The sequence below is a fragment of the Siniperca chuatsi genome, linkage group LG16, assembly GCF_020085105.1.
Source record: "Siniperca chuatsi isolate FFG_IHB_CAS linkage group LG16, ASM2008510v1, whole genome shotgun sequence".
Lineage (NCBI taxonomy): Eukaryota > Metazoa > Chordata > Actinopteri > Centrarchiformes > Sinipercidae > Siniperca > Siniperca chuatsi.
In genome coordinates this window covers 1,973,401-1,992,103 of record NC_058057.1, presented here as the reverse complement: position 1 = coordinate 1,992,103, position 18,703 = coordinate 1,973,401, and the positions used below count along the sequence as shown (strand labels likewise).

The 18,703-nt window shown below is 40.4% G+C and overlaps 1 protein-coding gene and 2 long non-coding RNA genes across 5 annotated transcripts; 2 read left to right on the top strand and 1 right to left on the bottom strand.

Annotated features, from left to right (window-relative positions):
* The first annotated feature begins 1,349 nt into the window (after nucleotides 1-1,349).
* LOC122862601 lies at nucleotides 1,350-3,216 on the top strand. Of its 2 annotated transcripts, none has more exons than XR_006374812.1 (3): nucleotides 1,350-1,531; nucleotides 1,681-1,878; nucleotides 2,150-3,216. It is a non-coding gene; the product is annotated as an uncharacterized LOC122862601 (long non-coding RNA). The 2 variants fall into 2 exon arrangements; XR_006374813.1 differs by having other exon boundaries at nucleotides 1,495-1,566.
* lbr (lamin B receptor) lies at nucleotides 2,682-17,919 on the bottom strand. Of its 2 annotated transcripts, none has more exons than XM_044168045.1 (14): nucleotides 17,583-17,919; nucleotides 14,441-14,615; nucleotides 13,505-13,720; nucleotides 12,921-13,019; nucleotides 10,727-10,916; nucleotides 9,875-10,071; nucleotides 9,161-9,215; nucleotides 8,345-8,539; nucleotides 8,106-8,209; nucleotides 7,492-7,617; nucleotides 6,252-6,420; nucleotides 5,957-6,037; nucleotides 5,109-5,231; nucleotides 2,682-4,708 (listed from the first exon to the last, which is right to left on the bottom strand). In XM_044168045.1, exons 1-14 carry the CDS (start codon nucleotides 17,678-17,680, stop codon nucleotides 4,548-4,550), a joined length of 1,989 nt encoding a protein of 662 aa, XP_044023980.1. In that variant the 5' UTR covers nucleotides 17,681-17,919; the 3' UTR covers nucleotides 2,682-4,547. The 2 variants fall into 2 exon arrangements, with proteins under 2 accessions (XP_044023980.1, XP_044023981.1); XM_044168046.1 differs by having other exon boundaries at nucleotides 10,727-10,913.
* Nucleotides 9,986-13,578, top strand: LOC122862602. Its single transcript, XR_006374814.1, has 3 exons — nucleotides 9,986-10,123; nucleotides 13,246-13,309; nucleotides 13,449-13,578. It is a non-coding gene; the product is annotated as an uncharacterized LOC122862602 (long non-coding RNA).
* Nucleotides 17,920-18,703: the final 784 nt, after the last annotated feature.

Below are 18,703 nucleotides of genomic sequence, written 5' to 3'. Positions count from 1 at the left end.
TTTCGTACAAATAAAAATAAACAATGGTATTCATTCCATATTTATAATATTAAAGTAATTCCAAATTTAGCCTATATTTGAAATGGCTGTGTAGAGTTCCTTCTAAATTGGATGTTAATAAACTCTTATATCAGTCATCTCTTTTATGTTGGCTTCTTATTTACAAAAAATAATGGTTTTTATGTCAATTAATTGGGTTAAAAATAATCATTTGTTGGTATAGCTATTGATAAAAGAGAAAGGTCACTTGCAGACATACATCAGATTCCTAAAGGATTTCAGTATTCTACCTGTTTGAGAGTATAGCATTAGATGCAGCACCGGCATGTTGTTTAACTCATCATCATCATCAGGTTCATCTGCAGTCTGAAGGGTTCGCGTTATTGTGGTTCAAAGTTTTCACATACTACTTAGAAAAACTGATATGCAATACTGTTCTCTTTTATTTGTCAAAATAACTCGCACCCTTAATGTAGCCTACTCAAAATATATAATAGCAAAATCCTCACAATCAATCACATTTTAAAATGGGTTTTATGATCTGGTTATTTTCAGATAGAAACTTTTCCTTGGGATTATAAATTTCAATCTGCCGAGGCTTTACAGAAAGGGATAATTTTGTCTGACTTTGTTTTAATACACAAAATCAATGTATGAACTATAGAAGGAAGTTATTTTACAATACTTGGGCACAGACAACGATTTGGCAGCATTTAAAAAATTTGTACTAGGCTAACTACATTTGTAATCCAGAATGGAATTTAAAATCCTTCTCCTCACCTACAAAGCTCTTAATGGTCAGGCACCATCGTATCTTAAAGATCTCATACTACCTTATTATCCCACTAGAACCCTGCGCTCCCAGGATGCAGGGTTACTTGTGGTTCCTAGAGTCTCCAAAAGTAGAATGGGAGCCAGAGCCTTCAGGTATCAAGCTCCTCTCCTGTGGAACCAGGTCCCAGTTTGGGTTCGGTAGGGAGACACCATCTCCAGATTTAAGAGCAGGCTTAAGACTCACCTACATGTTCTCTTTCATCCTGCCCTCTCTCTCTAACCCAACACGGTCGCGGCGGATGGCTGCCCACCTTGAGCCTATATGTTCTGTCGGAGGTTTCTGCCTCTTAAAGGAAGTTTTTCCTTGCCACTGTCGCCAAGTGCTTGCTCATGGTGGGATTTGTTGGGTCTCTGTAAATAATATTATAAAGAGTACGGTCTAGACCAGCTCTATAGGAAAAGTGCAATGAGATAAAGTCTGTTATGAATTGGTGCTATATAAATAAAATAGAAATGAATTAAATTGAATTTGGTTTTCAGTGATGTAGCCTATCTGAGATGATAATACAGTTCTTAAAGTTCTTAAAGTCTTAAACTTGTGTTTTCTGTTACTGCCTCTGTCAGTTATTTCAGAGCATTTCTTGTGTTTTTCTGCTCCCAAATGTACCACTACTGTTGACCAACTAGGGGTCTCGACGGAAGCCGTGAAAGCCAAGTGTGGTCCAGGGCCAATGGAGAAACAGTTGCAGTTAGCAAGGTATCAACACTGTAATACAAGCTAGAGGCTTTTTGGTGTGTCCTATGTACTGCCCTTTTAATGTAGCATCAACATTCATTACTTTGACTTTTAACATATTAATTGTTGACTGTAACATCATTAACTAACCCATGAAGTTTTTGCCACAGACTGGCTGGTGTTGCGCGGTATTTGGAGACCCATCATATTGTGTGAGCTGCAGTACTAAAGTGATGCTTAGCTCACGCGCTGCTGCCGCCGCCTGCTTCTCCACTGTCGGCCTCACACAGGGGAAACCCGCGGACACCGCGGTGCAGTGTGGGAAACAAAGACATAATAACGACACGGAGAATGTGGAGGCCTACAAGGTAGGGAAACATTTAAGAATAGTAATAATAATGTTAATTGCTATTAACATTATTACAAATGTGCTGGTATGTGTTCAGTGACTTTTTCTGTACCAGCACGGTGTGCAGAAATAAATACATTTAAAAAAAAAGAAATTTGTGTACCTAGGCCTTTTTTGTCTTCTTTTTGCCATGATATCGAAAGGATTATCGAGTATTGTTTTCTTTTTAATACCAGTATTGTATCGAAGTTCTGCTACTCTGGTTACATGCCGTTGTTTCTACTTTGTAGGTACCAACGACCTGCATCACAATTTCTCTCAAGCAAATGTGCTTTGGTCAACTTTCAGCACCCGAGCCACTGATTCCAGACCGCTAATTCTCCCACCGTGAAGCTAGGTGAGCACAGAGCTAAAGCTAACATCAAACTGCTTGCAATGTCAAGCCTGAGCCAGGCAAGGAAAGCAGAATTAGCTTTAAACCCTGCTTAATAAAAAAAAAAAAAAGTGAGGGGAGCCGATATAGTACTTTGCCAAATATTAAAGTCTAAAATATGCATCTAGAAATTGCATCTTAACAAAGGAAGAGTGACTTGTTGGCAGAGTTCTGCCTGTTCTGACCCATATCACTCCGCCTCATTACATCTTCTCTTCCCCATTGGACCTCTATATAGCCCCCTTAAATCATAGTGAATATGTCATTAACTTCTCATCTAATCACAGATCCCTCCACGCTGAGGGCAAATGGACAGTGTTCTGCACCTTCATCCTGGAGTAACACTCTTCATCACTGAGCCTGTCAACAAAGCCCACAGAAAACAGAAAAAGGAAATAATGTAAAACTTTATTTTATGCCAACATTTGTACAGATAAGCTTTTTTCTGCCACTGTCACAGATTTGATTTCATCCTCACTGACAGCCTGGTGGACCTGTTAACTTCTCATTCATTGTTGTCATATATCTGAGTACATCCAACTTATTGCTTTCCACTCACAGACCAAACCTAAGAGAAAAGAACATAATATTAAGAAAGAATAAAAAACATAATCATAATCACCATAAAGTATCTTGGGGCATACAGGATGGTGGCTTCAAGTGTCAAACATGTTTTGTCTCTGATCAGGTAAAGAATGTTGCACACCATTTTACATTTGTTTTAACACATTTTGAAATATTGTCCAAAAACATGGCAGATAGGTGTAAACATTACTACAGTGGTCAAAATTAGGTAGTTAACAAAAAAAAACCCAAATAAAAAGCAACATTAAATATCTATTGAGAAACATTTCTATTATCACTAGTCACCTCTTTTACTCAAAATACATGATTCAAAAAAAAAAAAAATATTTACATGGTATTCAGTCAGCACAGCATTAAAAAAAATGCTACCTAGTTAATGTACTGCTACTTATGTACTCATCTACTGCTGCACATGCATAAAATACTTTTTGGGTTTGCAAATGCACAGGTGATAAATGCTAAGACAGTCAACAGCTCTGCACATTGTCACAGTATAAACTTCATTAAAATAGTTTTTGTCTTATGACCTGGCATGTTAAAGCTTAAATAGGTTGAAACCAAATTCACGTGGCAGTGGTGGCAAATCAACGACCAGTTCATAAAGAATATGCTCCAGAAGCGAGCAGGGCAAAATACATATGGTTTCATCAGAGCCATCAAAATGCAGGAAATCAAAGTAGCTGGTAATTCCATTCTAAAGGCGTGTGATGTGGATGGGCGCCACTTGTCCATAACAGATACTAACGTTATTGTTGAAATGAAAAACAAGTCTAACTCATTTTCCTTAGATGTCGCACTCATAATTACACCCACTGCCTCCCAGAGGGCACAGAGGAGGAAGGACTGGAGAGTGAGTGAACCCGAGGTAGCAAAGCCAAATCAAACACACTTTGGAATTGATAACGTAAGAAAAAAAATGCCTTAACACATTAGTGCATTTTTCTTGAAACCTCCAAAATCATTTTACACACTCTCAAGTCAAAACTAGATATTTATATAACATTATACACAACAAAATTATTGAGACAAAACTTTTCTAATTCAACTTTCTGACAACATCCTGGGTCCTGAGAAAGAACATGAGTCCTAGTTCCACTGTACAGGTAATTTAAAAAGTAGCATTTTTAATCCCATCCTTCAAAAATATACACAAGCAGTATAATTATAGTAGGAAGGCGTACTTACAAAATTATTCATAATAGCCAAGCTGATATTATAACATTTGGAATATGGGAGCAGAGTAAAACTTACCAAAAAATATGCAAGTGGTGAGATATTCTTGAAGTATAAAAACAAATGTGTATGTACAAAAATATACATCCTAACAAGACATTCCTGGCAGAGGCGTCCCCCCCATTTTGTAAACTTTTAAAAGTATATATTTTTGAGTATTTTTTATTAAAAAAGGCAATTCTTCAAACAGTCCATAATACCAATGAGTGTCTTTTTTTCTTGCATCAAAAAATTCTAAGCTCTGTAGCGCCTTCAGTCCAGAGTCAGGATTTTAAAATTTCTTGGTTAAAAAAACAAAAACATTCTTAAAAAAAAAAAAAAAAAAAAAAATCGAATCAGTCAGTCAATCCATTCATATTTGGATTTTTTGAGAGCTTTCACAGCCATAATATTGGGTCAAAAAAGGCCTCAGCTCAAGAGAGTCCAGCGCTGGTTCCTCAGTAGACGCGGGGGATGATCCGGTAGCGAACAGTTCGGCAGTACTCGTCCCACGCCGAGCCGTACTTCCTCCTGCACTCGCTCATGTCGCGGGAGTCTCGGTGCACGAGCAGGATGATGAAGTAGATCATGTAGTACCATGGCAGTAGGTGGCTGAAGCCTGCAGATGTGGACAGAAAAAGAAAAAACTATTCAATCTGACTGTGAATTTATCAGTTCATACAAAACAATGTCATTTGCTCTAATCTTTTCACACAATTTTTATCCTGTTGAAAACGTTCTTGTTCTTTGGTATTTTTTGTCACTTCAAACCCACAGACATCTCCAGCTGTCTGTCAGTCTCGGACCTCTTGCTTTCCTCGATTCAGTTTTATGCCACCAGCACCAAGCTGATGCTAAATACCCCCCCAAACCTTCCTGTCACCAGTTGCATGGCACACCTACAGCACACATGCCAGTCCTCTGGCACACTGTCTGCAAGCTTCATCCTACGCCTTGAATCGTGAAATTAGCACCCTTGGTGTTTGACTACTTGTGGTGCAAATGGGAAGCCAACTAACCACAGGGTAGGGACCAGGCCAGAGCCATGATAAGGTCTCCCAGGTAGTTAGGGTGGCGGACCACACCCCACCAGCCGGACACCAGCAGACTCTTCCCTGTAGCTGTGGGGATAGTCTTCAGATCTGGAGAGAACAGAAAAACAGAGGGTAGTGAGAGAGAAAGAAAAGGACAAAGAAACAGAAGGAAAAAAGGGGGGAGTCAATCTGATATTTAAACACTGATATGGCATCAAATGAATTTAAAATAATTTAGAGTACTTTTTGTTTAAGTTGAATTTGTTATGCTACATTCTAGTGTACTTTCAGCACGTTTTTCCTGCTGTAATGATTTTGAATAACAAACCAGATCAGGTGCAAATATAATTGCAGGTTATGTAGATATACAGTATCTAGGCTATGTGAGGGTTTTAGGTGTACATACTGACTTAAGATATGGAGAGGATGGTAAGAATAAACACGTTTTTTTACACAAACCATCAAATAACTTAGTGTTCTGTAAAAACAACATATTGTATATGGTTTATTCCACACAGATTTGTTGTGAGCAGTTTCATGTAGGAACTATCGGTAGAAAGAAAATAATTCCTACATGAAACTGCTCACAACAAATCTGTGGGTTATCTTGAGTAACCGGGTCATGGTTTCTGGAAAGAGACATTGCTGTTGAGTTTTTCAAATGTACTTTTCTGGCGCTTTGAGCAGCACAAGCCGAGTACCATATAGTCCCATTATATTCCCAAAAGACAGACGTCTCTACGGCCGATATCTGATAGCACTACAGGTAAGAGGAAAATATGTATTTTTAATTTTGGGGTGAACTGTCCCTTTAAGCCTGCAGGAGCACTTACGACACAGTTTGGGGTCTGATGGGTTTCTCCTGAAGGCGTTCTTCTCAGAGTTGGATTTCCTGAAGATGTAGAAGCCAACGACTGAAAGACAGAGAGGCCAAGAGAAAACGTCATCATTAACCCCAACTTTACAAACTGGGAAAATAAAATGACTACTGAAACTTCATCTAAAATAAGCTATACAAGACCTCAAGATAAAGTAACAAGAACTATAGACAAATGCAGTTATGTAATCGAACAATCCAAATCCTCAATTGAGATGACCAGTGACTTCAGATACTCTGCTCCTACTTACGTTTGAGTGTGACGATGACTGCAAGGGCAGGGAGACTCAGGGGGTTGGGGTGGCTGACCAGGTAATAGGCCTGCAGGGTGTAAGTAAAGGGAACCCACACCAGATCACCAAAAGCCAACATGAAACCAAAACCATCGTGCATAAAGTCCATGGTGGTCAGGATGGCCTCCTGAGGAGACAAAGAGACACATTCAGTCATTACTCATTTGGTCTGAATAGGGGTGTAAGCAGTACGTGTATTAGTCCCGAACCGTTCAGTACCAGACGTTCGGCATGCGACGTCCTCTGATCGGTGCGCCCTGTGACCCAAACTATTACTGTCAAAATAGTCTATTAATGTCGACCACTCGCACCCGCGGAACTGAAATTCTAGAGCGCTGGTTTTACCCAGAATGTTTTGGCAGTGCACCAGTTGCTGTCGATCAGCTGTAGCATGCTAGTCGGCTTAGCCAGGTTAGCCAGGCTCATGTAGTGTCGCTGCCTCCGAACGGCAAACCCAAATCAGAGACCAGAGCTGCAGGATCCTCCAGGACATTTAGATCCCCTGTGTGGAGCGTTACGGTTTCCCGGTTAGTTACGATGGGCAACTATGAGCGTCAAACTGGATGCCGACATTGTTCAGCTGAAGTCGGGATGTCTGCGGAAACCCTTGAAACGTGTAATTTACGACGGCATCATCAGACTGGAAGACGAGTCCTTCTCCCCACAGCGTTCAGGCAGCCTCTCGCTGCAGATTCAGACCGTGCCAAATCAATAACTAATGCTATCGGAGTGTTTATCGCTGCAGATATGCGACCGTACTGTCATAGAGAATACAGACCTTAAGCATATGGTCAAAGTGCTTAGGATGCAGCGTTACTGACTTTTACGTTACTGATTTGTGTTATGTATTTTTTCTTACTGACAATATGACAGTATTTGTGTGTGTTAACCGTTACTGTAAGAATCATGGCCAATGAGCCACTGTTTAATGTTACATAACATTATTCAAAATAAATTACAAAAATAAATTGTGTGTTTTCCTGCTGTACCGAACCGTGAATTCTGTGTACCGTTACACCCCTACTGAACAAGTGATTTTTTTAATGAAGTAAGATGGGTTTAGAAGTTGTTTACCTGACCATGTATGTAATTATTTTCTTTATTTATCAAAGTGTTTTATCAAATTCCCTTTGAGTGATATTTTTGAGAAAATATCCATGTTTCAGCACATTTTTGTCTTGTGCTCTGCTGAGCGCACCTCATTCCAGAGGCCGTCCACCACGTAGAGAAGCTGGAAGAGGTTCACAAGGATCATGGAGTAAGATGGTGCGTCCAGACCCTGCTGCTTCATCTCAGCCAGCGCCATGGCGAAGTTGATAAAACACTGAAGAATGACAGATATTATAAATGTTTACATATCTTTATACTTTAAGGATTGAAGTCTTGTAAAACTCTTTACATTGACAACAGTGATTATCTAAAAGTCTCAAAACACAGGGACCCATGTTCAAAAGCTGTAGTTCTTTAATGCTATAAAATCTAAGTCTGCATTAACCTCATAGCCACAAGCAAACACAAGGCGTTCATTGAGTTCATGCCACGTCTGAGGCTAAAAATCAGTTCCACATATGGCAACCAGAGTGCAATATGTGTAGAAAATGACAAGCCCCATTGAAAACGATCAAGTTACAATTAGCTGTGGTATACAGTTACATTTTTAAAATCAAGACACAATGACGCATGTATCTGGCTATAAAAATACAAAAAGACTGCTTTGCTTATAATAACAATAATAAACATCTTCTTACTTCGAGTGCTCATTAAATGTATTTTTGAGACAAAGGTTTGCTTTGGTGTCCCATGACAACTCACCCAGCCAATCAGACCAGGGCGCATCTCACAGAAGAATTTCAGATCAAAGTCTTTGATGCGGGGATTGAGCTCATGTCCTTTGAAAAAGTCATAAACCACATTGCCTGGAAAAACAAAGGGAAAGAAAAAAAATCAAAAACTGCAAATTTTAAGCAAACAGTCAAATAAAAAAAAGAATGAATGAAAGAGGCACAACACAATGTATGTGATCAGTGAGTAGGTAACTCTCTTCCCCTTACCAGAGTTCCCCCCCAGTGCCAGCTGCTCTGGGGCAGCATAGTGAGAGCGGACATACAGGTAGACACTAAGCAGGACAGAGATGAGGAAGGAGGCCACAGCCAGCTGCAGGAAGTGGCTGTGGATGTAGGTGAGGTCAATACCCTGGTGCACCGCTGCTGCTACAGCTACAGAACTCACCACGATGGCAAAGAAACCTGGAGGGACACAGAGAGGTTTAGATACAGATGGACGGTAGAAAGATACGTGGAAGACAAAAAGCAAACAGCTTGAAATGTAAACTTCAATTAAAACTACAAAAAAGGAAGTTGAAAGATAAATATGTTTAAGCAAAATCATTGTCCGTTAAAAAGGTGGGGTATGCGATTCTGGAGAAATCCAATACCACGACAAATACTATGACATAGAGCGAACAACGACCACTTTGTTTATTTCCCATTCACAGAGCCAGGGCTGTGTTCAAACACCAGAGGGTTTTTTTTCAGCGCACAGACAGAACGGAAGCTAGCGGACCGTGAGGAGATATTCACTGAATTTGACAAAAAGAGGTGTATTGGATTAGAATCGCTGACCCCACCTTTAATGACTCTAAGCCTGTAGTGATCAGTTAAAGTAACAGATGAGCCAGCAAGATTAGCTGTCAGAATTGGTGAATGGTAGTGAAAACATGGTATCAATGTGTCCAAGATAACGCAACAAACAAAATCAATTCACATCAGTTGAACTGAGGCTAGAGTGCAGTTACAGACACTTATGGACTGTACTGGAATTGGCTCGCAGTGGGAGTTGGAGACAGAGCGCTCCCTTCACAGTCTCACCATTGGTTCTGTACTGCAGCCTCTCCCCAGACTTCAGTGGCATGCCCTCGCTCAGCTAGAGAGAGGGGAAAAGAAGACATTGGGATTGAGAGCTGACCAAGAGCACATTTTCAGTCACTCCTGTGGGGGGAGAAGTCTTGGTGACTAATGCATGCTAAAACTTAAGCACCCACTGGATAATGGCATTTTTAGCTCAAGTATTGCGAGGGGGCCCAGCGGGCAGCCAGAGACCGTCTGTTCAGAAGTTTGCTTCTCTGATCGGTATTTCAGTCCAAGTAGTACCTAACACAAAAAAATGTAATATGTTTATAAAGGTCTATCATTTTGGTGAGCAGAGAGTAATCTCAGTTAGTGAAAGATATCAAGAGGCAGAGATGTCCCAGGAGGGAAAGATCAAGAGCTTCCATTTTCCTGTGGAGCATCTCATTAACTGTGACTCCTGACCATTAATCCAATTTCCTGCCAGAGCTAACAAACAGAAAAAGTCATGTGCCGGTTCACGTGAGTCTGTCCTGTACCAGTGAATACAGAACGCTAGCACCTTAGCCACACAGTTTGTGTTCAGTGGAATACTGTACTGATGATGTTACACACTAGTATATAGAAGAGAAGGGGGAACAGACTGCATGTGTGTGTAACTACACTGACTTCATTTCTCTTAATTAACTCATGCATGCGTTTTTGTTTGTACAGTTCTCAGCTCTTGTCACTCACCCTTCCAACAGGCAGGATGTAGAGCAGGGCCTGGAATAAGATCCAGAGGACAACAAAGCCAAGAGCCTGGGTATCCCAGAAGGCTTCAAGAGGGGGCAGGGGAGGAGGGAAGTTGGCCAGGCTGGGGTCCTCCAGGTTGACTTGGAGTACCAGGAAAAGAACCCAGGCTGGCAGGAAGAGCAGCCAGAAGTACGCTCCTGGAGGAAGGAGAAGACACACCAGGGATTCTAATGTCGCCACTTTGATCAGGTTCAGTTTGCCACAACATTTCTGCATGTCGAGCTAAACACCACCACCGACCATGTAGAAACACACACACAGACAGATAAATTAAGTGACTGGGTTCACACTGACAACTGTTATGCTCCCCAATATACAACATAGCTGAGCCATATAAGCACATACAGTGAAGCCGAAGTAAGACGGCCAAAGGAAAGTAGATATTTTTCTCCTTTTCTGGATTGTGAGGTTTCATGTAGACTGGCAGTGTTCCAATCTTTTAGTAAACTGTGCATAGTTTACGTTAGCACAGAATGGCACAAAATGCATACTGTTCTGATAAAAAATAGGTTTATGCTACATTCTGTCTTTATCCCTATAGGCTGTGAGCCAACTAGTTTCTCAGTGATTAACAGGGCAAGATATTAACACCAACCAACTAAATGAATATTCAGTACTGCGTGACCAGAAAAGCAGAAACTTCTGCAATCCAATACAACTGTCCTGTAATGAATACTACATTTATCAAAAATCTTTGGTCTGCCCTAAATTAAAACTGTGGAAGAAATCCTCCTCAGGCTAGTAGCTGCATATTGACATGAACCTGCATTTCCTATCCATCCTGTAACCTACCTATCTTCCCTCCAAAGTCAAGTGGGGTGGAGAGGGAGGCAGCAGGAACTGCAGCCAGCTTGGCATCCTTCTCCTCCAGCTGCTCTGGTTTGGCCTCAACTGGTTTGACATCTCCGTCGTCCTTCCTGCGGCGCAGATTGTAACGGCCTTGGTTCTTCTCAGGCTCTGCCTCTACCTTAGCCTCAGACTTCTGAAGAAAGATTTAGGCTTTTAGGATTTTGAATTCAAATCAATCTCAAAAGATGCGGGCTTGCAATTTCAACAAAGTTATGGCACACCATAAAGTGACAGGTGCAGAGGATCAAAAACTCTTAACTTGGAAAGAAAACAAAGAATCCCACACACTGTCCATCACTTTATTGACAAGGTTTCAGTCGTTAGACCACCATCAGGTAAAGTTTATATACACAAAACCAGTGTTTCAATTTTAACTTTTTGTTAAAAATTTTAACTTTTTGTTAAAATAGGGATAGTTCGGGTTTTTTGAAGTGGGGTTGTATGAGGTACTTAACTACCTACAGTAGATGGGGGTCGGCACGCAGCCAGTTTGGAGAAGCAAACAGCTGAGAAATGTCGTCAATAAATTAAGTACAAGATTTGGGGTTAAAAAAACAACAACACATGACTTACATATTCACTCACAGTTCTACATTCCAAAAATTGATTCTTGTATGTTAATAATGTTTGGTTTGTCCTCACTACATACATTACACGGATGGACAGACAAGATTGCACTCAGTGCAGTTGAATGCACTGACATACTATGGCAGACAAAAAATGTACCGCTCATTGACTCACAATATTCAGCTTTTAAGGGTGCTATTTTCAGGCTTACTGCACCGCACTGAGCACTAGTGCAGGGTGGATTTACAGTGTTTAGTCCATAATGATATGAAACATAAGTGGCAGTTAAGCTAATTATTCTTCAAAATCATTGTATGACCAGAACAAAAGGGCATACTTTTCACTTTTATGTTAGTACTTGTGTTTGACGTTGTTTTTGTCCTATTTTTTGTACCGTGTGGTTCGTTCGTGTACTGCTGCTGTGACATGGTAATTACCCCCCAGGGATAAATAAAGTATCAATCTATCTCTCTCTAAATAAAGCTGAGAAAGTCTGTGAGAAAAAAAAACTCTGAATTGAACAACATGTACTACTGATGATTTTTTTTCAAATCTTAACTCCTTTAAGAATCACAGATGTCTACAATTCTACTCCTTGTCTACACATAGGACCCTGCAAAGCGTTCAGAAAACTTGAACTAAACCCCAAAGTTTTGGCTGAAGTGCTTCTACCCTGTAAATTCAAAAAATGCCTCTAGAACGTGAAAAATGGTAGTATCAACATGGACATGAGGGGGCGCAACTGGATAGACCTTCAACCAATCAGAGCAGTGAAATGTGTGACATGTGACTTTTCAAATGGGGGGGGTTGGTGATGAAAGCTGCAACCATATACGTCGCCTGCCATCAGATCAGAATCAGAAATACTTTATTGATCCCTGAAGGGAAACTCTTTGTTACAGTGGCTCGCCTTTACGTCAGCGCACACAGGAGAAAGTACTAGCAAAAAATATAATACACTATAACCCAATATGTATAATTCAAATACTTTGCACTAAAATGTCAAGATTTGGACCTGAATCCTTCAACAACACTAATAACTACTCATATACATTGGTTTTCAGCTGAAAAAAGTGGTTTGGGGGTTTAGTTACTAAAGACATGGCGCATGTTGGTCTGCCATGTGACTGGCTGAAAGAAGCACGATCTTGTGAGGGGAGCCTCTCTCAGCTGGAAAACACACACACGGCCCCCCCAACATGCATGCATCATGACATTCCATTAGCTCCAACTTACCTCAAAGCCCATTCACTATTAGAAAGTGAGAAGCGCCTGGAACATCAGTTGGGGTTTTTTTTTGTAATACCGTCTACTTGACAATAATTTCAACTTAAGAGAGAAGCAACAGTAGAAAAGCTACAGTAGAAAAGCTTGTGAATAAAAAAGTGGCATTGATGCTTTCTAGTGCAACAGTCCAAAGACATGATGTATCACACACTTAATCTTAATAATCTGTGTTGATGTTCATTCATTTGAGTAAATATGGACCTTTCCAAAATGTGAAAAATATCAAATTTTCCAAAGTTTTCCACACAGGTGAACGTTTTTTTAATTACAAGATCAAACTCACCTCATTTACTTTGTTAGCAGTGTTATTCTCCTCTTTTTGTTTCTCCTCTTTCTTTTCATGCTTATTGTGGCTATTGTTCTCAGCTGCTTTTGTCTGTTGCTGCCCATCAAACAATGGGGGGAGATGGAGAGAGACAAAAAGGGAAAAAAGCAACGTGAGGAATAGGCAGAGGGAACATGACAGTGTTATGGTCAAAATTCAGAATGACAAAAGAGACAGAAACTGACACATTTCCCCACAATGACAACGTACAGATGATTTAGGTCATTTGATGATGGACTGGATCTTGCTTAGCAATTGCTTTTCTTTTCCACTTAATGTTTAGGCCTAATTATCAAAAAAGTGAAGTGAATTGATAGGGACTCTACATCTGCATACAACACAGTCATGTAAGTATCAGAGGTGAACAGTCTCACTGAATATGGTACAGTATCTCCATAATGTCTTTACTGCAAGTCTTTTGCTGACCTGCATATATACACTCTCTTTCTGGTGATATCCTTCAATCTTTCTCTTTCTGTACATCAGCTTCTCCAACATCAGCAGTGCTATGACAAGAAAACAAAAAGGCAGCTGGCACTTACCAGGGGACTGAGCCTGACTTCTAGTGCGTCCTTCAGGTTTGTATCCCTGCGGGAGGACGGTGCACTCTCCGTTATAGCTGCAGCAGCGACAGCCGCCGCAGTGCGGGAGGACGAGCGTCTTGTGGTCCTTGCTGGGGAGCGTGACCGGCTGCGACGGCGGCCTGGTGATCGAGAGCGAGAGCGGGAGCGAGCACGGGTCTGGAAACCAGCAGCACTCTGAGGGAAAACAGCAAGTGGAACAAAAGAGGATTGTAACCATTATTAACAATTGTACCTTGTAGGGGAAACAGAAAAGATATTAAAAAGAAGTCTACCTCATCTTGTGTATAATACAGTAAGTCCACATAATGCTGAAAATTTACACAGCAGGGTCAAGAAGAGGTTGTCTACAATGTTTGCACGGTACAATGCTTCTTCTAGCAGTGTTCCTACACATTGGCTACATTCCTGCCACATGATTTTAACAATGACAGGAATACAATTTAAAACTTTTTTTTTTTTTTTTTTTTTTATAAATATGGGGGATTAAAAGAAACCTAATATTTTTCAAGCCAAAATGAGAACTACCTTTATCTGCCTGAGTAGAGAGTTTACGAGCTAAAGCAACGGTTATCAAGTTATTAGGGCCAGCATCAGTAGTACACTTTGGCTTAGCAATTGTTAACATTGTAGATGTTAAGATATAGAGTGGGCCAACCACTTAAGCTTAAGCTAGTTGCATCTTAAGCTTTCCCTAACCAACCTTGATAAATGAGTAATATCCTGAACTTCCTATGGTTCGAGCCTGTGCTACATCTATAGCAAACAACATAAAATTTTAACCTAACCACAAAAAAAAAAAAAGATTTACATCAAGATACTACACAAAACAAATGTTCCATGAAACTGGGAAAAGAGTGAATTTCAGTTGGTAAGTCTCTGTGACTCCAGGGCTACCTTGATGTCTTGCTCCTTGAGCTCCAGCTCAGTACCATCCTTGTAGATGACAGTGTAAAGCTGACTTGTTGCATCAAAGCCCAACACCTTGACCTCATAATACAGGCTGCTGCCAGGCCAGCGGCCCATCACCATGTCCCCTCTCTGATACTTCACAGTCGGCATCCTCATTGACCTGAGAACAAGTAAAAGACAAGAGATAAAGAGTGAGAGCAAAAGAAAGTATAAAGAGGAGGGAAGAAAGAGACAGAAAGAGAAAGTGAAAGAGGGAGGACAGGAGATATAAAAGGGCATGAGACAGACAGGAGATGTGAGAAAAGAACAGGTAGGAAGGGAAACACAGAAAAGGAGATAAAAGATAATGGTACTTTTTTCTAAAAAAGCCTTTCAAACAGCTTCCTAAACTAAGGTTTATTGGACCAAGCAAAAAAACTGTAAAAGGTTTTTTCCACTTTCCACAACAGTGGAGGCAGGGTGTTTCAATTTTAGATTTTTTAATAGTTAAAAAAAAAAAAAAAAGGAAGTGTAGAAGCCTTGCACATTTGGCATCAAATGTATATGGCATTATTTACAAGAAATCTGTCAGTGCAGTGCAAACCTAATTTGGCACTGGTAAGTACAGTGAAGAAGGATACCTTGATACAATGACAGGCATTGTCATTGCACCCTGCCCTTTCTGTTTTCGTACAGTCCACTGAAGCACAGCATGAGCTCAAACTTCAACAATCTGCTTGACTGACAACTATAGTGGCATCTCAAAATCTCAATGAAGTCATTGTCGCTCACACTGCTTTTGCAGTTACATATCTGACATACAACTTTCTGTCTGTCCACTGTATTTACATACAGTGTAACTATGGTTGGACAAGTATTCAGTGTTACCATGTAATATCCCTCCGAAGAGTCAGAAAATATGAATTACTGACAACAGTCATCACAATAGCTTGCTCTGTTGCTGTAATTAATGAAGCAAAAGAGTAACCTAATTAAAATGAAATCACAAATTAGAATAATTTTACAAACAACAGATTTAGCATGCAAAGCAATGCACAAAACTGCAACTGGATCTCGGACTTCTGCACAAACAGACCCCAGACAGTTCGGATTGGCGGTCACACCTCCTCCACTCTAGTGCTCAACACCGGAGCCCCACAGGGCTGCGAGCTCAGCCCCCTCACGTTATGTACTATGGTACAACCACGACTGCAGCCCCCGATATGGAGAGAACTCGGCTTGCAGACGACACTACCATCATCGGCTGGATTAAAAACAACGATGAGACTTCATATTGGGGAGGAAATCAACAATCTTGCAGAGCGGTGCACAGAGAACAACCCAAGGACTAGAGCAAGCTAAAACAGGAACTGAAGCAGGTGTGAAAATCAAGCTCACATTACTACAGCATGACCAGAGAGGAGTGGGCTGTTCTGGCCACTCCCCAGGCATTTCTTGTGTGCACTGACGTGACAGTGAGCAGCTGTAACGAAAGAGTTTCCGCTCAGGGATCAATAAAGTATTTCTGATTCGGATTCTGATTTACTCTTAAATAATTAACTGGAAATATGTTTAACTGTAGGACAATATAATAAATTGCTCTACCCACAGTCGAGACCAAAACCCCTGGGGGAATCTCTGAACTACACAGGAAAAAAGAAAGTCAACTGAATCTGCGCTTCTGATTTACTTTTGTTTGCTCATGTTTGAAACTAACTTGGCAGATGTATGGTGCAGCAAGGTGAGGTCCTCCTTTCACACAAAAAAGAAAAACAAAAAACAACCACATTATTTTCAGGTGAGTTGCTTTGGATTCATTAAGAATATGAATTGGACCATTTAAAAACTAAATTCTGAATTTAAAAATCACTAAAAGTGTTGAATATTTTTATTTCAAAACCATCCAAACCATTTTGAGAGGCTGACAACCTACATTGGTAAAAACTCCAACTGTAGTGTGCACCACTGGACACAATGAGGTAGGCCAGGCAAGGTCAGCATTATGGACCATTAGTGACCAGGGAGGCTCAGTGTCTAGAAAACCACTACCGCAGAACTGCTGACAGGTCTGTCCCTGCTAGGTTTACCCAAAGCTGTCTGTCTGAAAGAGTTGAGCCATTCAAGTCACAGCCAACCAGGCAAGGAATTTTAGACCAGCCACTGTACAAATGATAGGAAACTAAACTGTGGTTGTAGTTGTTAGGTTTACCAACTAACAGCCAGTTTGTGGACAACCATGCAAGCTAACTGGGCTCATAAAATGGTGATAACGGCTGGTCAGTTTTACGACTCGATAGCCATTGAGTTCTGTGGACAAATATGATTTTCTTCCATGCTGCAGAAACCAACAGCTAAAGAATGCAAAACTGTCAAGTCAAACCATGCACAGACATACATGTTTCTGTTACTCTTAAAAAAAAAAAAAAAAAAAAAAAAACTTACATACATCTGAGCTTGCCAGTGTCAGCATATGAAGACAGAAGAAGCATCGCAATATGTAAGAAATGTTTGATGTAGCACCATAACAACAACATTAAGTTATTGGAAGGAAGGAAACACTGACTTAAACACATTGGGGAAAACTGGCTTTGGTTTCAGCAAAGCAAATTTAGGTGTTACCTCCAGCTCTCTACTGCATAACAATTTTAGCACATACTCTAAGGACAGCCTCCTGTCAACAGTCCTGCTAATTAAAATTCCAGTGGTTAACACACAGCCATGCTTCAGTAAATGGCAGGTAGCATGTAGAAACTGCTTTGAGGTTAGGATTTGTTGTTCAGGTTGTTCTTACCCTTAATTGTCCATCTTAGGAGAAATTAAGCATCATACATATATCAAAGAACCCCTTCATGTTAATCTTGACAATAAGAGCTCATTATTGAATACTAAACCACTCTGCTGGACAATAAAATCCGGTGTGTACCTCATCATCAGTCTCTTGTACGCCTTTATAAACACAAAATAACTCAACTGATTTACAGCACAGGCTCCAACAGTCCATTAAGAAGTTGGCTCACTAGGATTACTACAAATAGGCAGGGAAAGTCAAACATATGCAGTCAATCCCCAATCCAATGCTAACTGATCTAATCTTGTAAAACACAAAAATCCACAACATCTGAGTGAAAACCACCTCAATATGACACACCCAAAGTAAGTCCCTGCGCTGCTCTCCTGCCTTGCCTGCCGAGTTTCATATGGGATGTGGAAGTCTGGTCTGAATCGTGACGGATGAGAGTTTCCCATCAGATCTCAAGTTGGGCTGATCAAAGGATAGGAGCTGTAACGTGGGTGGATTTAAATACAAGTCAGGCAGACATCCTCCCTTTGTGCTGAAAACGGCTGTTTGGCTCCACCTGGTATGCAGCCCCTTGTAACATGTGAATTAAGTAGTAAACTCCCACCAAAGAGGCGATAACCTGTTGTGTTAATATTGCAGTGACTTATTATTTATCTTTCATAATGGTAGGATACATCTGCATGTTTCCTTTGGTCCGCAAAAGAAGTAAGGCAGATCACTCACTGTAACACAAACTTTACTCCCTAACGTTACATTAATGCGCCATCAAATGTCAGGTTCATTTACTGTAAATTCGCAAGATCCACGAACAGTTAATTATTCTGTATTGTCAGTCCTGTGTAGATATAAAGTTTACTAACGTTATCTATTGTAAACCATCTATCACAATCTAGTAACACTAAGCAACAAATGCAAACTAACGTTATGCTTTCAAATGAACTGAGTTAATGGAATATGCTTGCTCTTCCAACCCGTGACATCGTTGTCTGGACTTTTATTGTCTCCTGCGCAATTTTCATTGCGTTATGATTTGTGATTTGTCATAATTGCGAAAAACTTGGAGCACTTTTATTCATTATTTCGGAAGCTTGACCTGCCTCTTTTTACTCTTAGGTCCATAAAGTTAAGTTTAATAAGCTAATTTAAATGCTTGACACACGAATGCGAGCTTGTGTTGTCTTCTTGAATAAACAGTATGTTAACTGTTTCTTAAACGAAATGCGCCTAACGTTAGCTTTGTTAGCTTCAAGATAGCCGTGATGCAGTTGCAAGCGACAGAAAGGAAAGGAGGGAAAACGTCATGCATTCAAATACTGTTGGCAAAGAAATCAAACACACATCCGTGAAACAATCAACCCGTCAGCACACATGAATACGTTCGACAAAAATGTATTCAGTGACGGTATCCCAGCAAAAGATTTTAAAACATATGGTGCGCAGGTAATCGAAAAGCCGAATGTGGTAATATT

Coding starts and splice junctions, on each gene's coding strand:
- lbr (XM_044168045.1), bottom strand. CDS start 17,680: ATGGGAAACTCTCATCCGTCACGATTCAGACCAGACTTCCACATCCCA. Junction 13,721..14,440: donor TCAAGGAGCAAGACATCAAG/GTAGCCCTGGAG, acceptor GTTTTCCCTCAG/AGTGCTGCTGGTTTCCAGAC. Junction 7,618..8,105: donor GCCCTGGTCTGATTGGCTGG/GTGAGTTGTCAT, acceptor GTCATTCTTCAG/TGTTTTATCAACTTCGCCAT.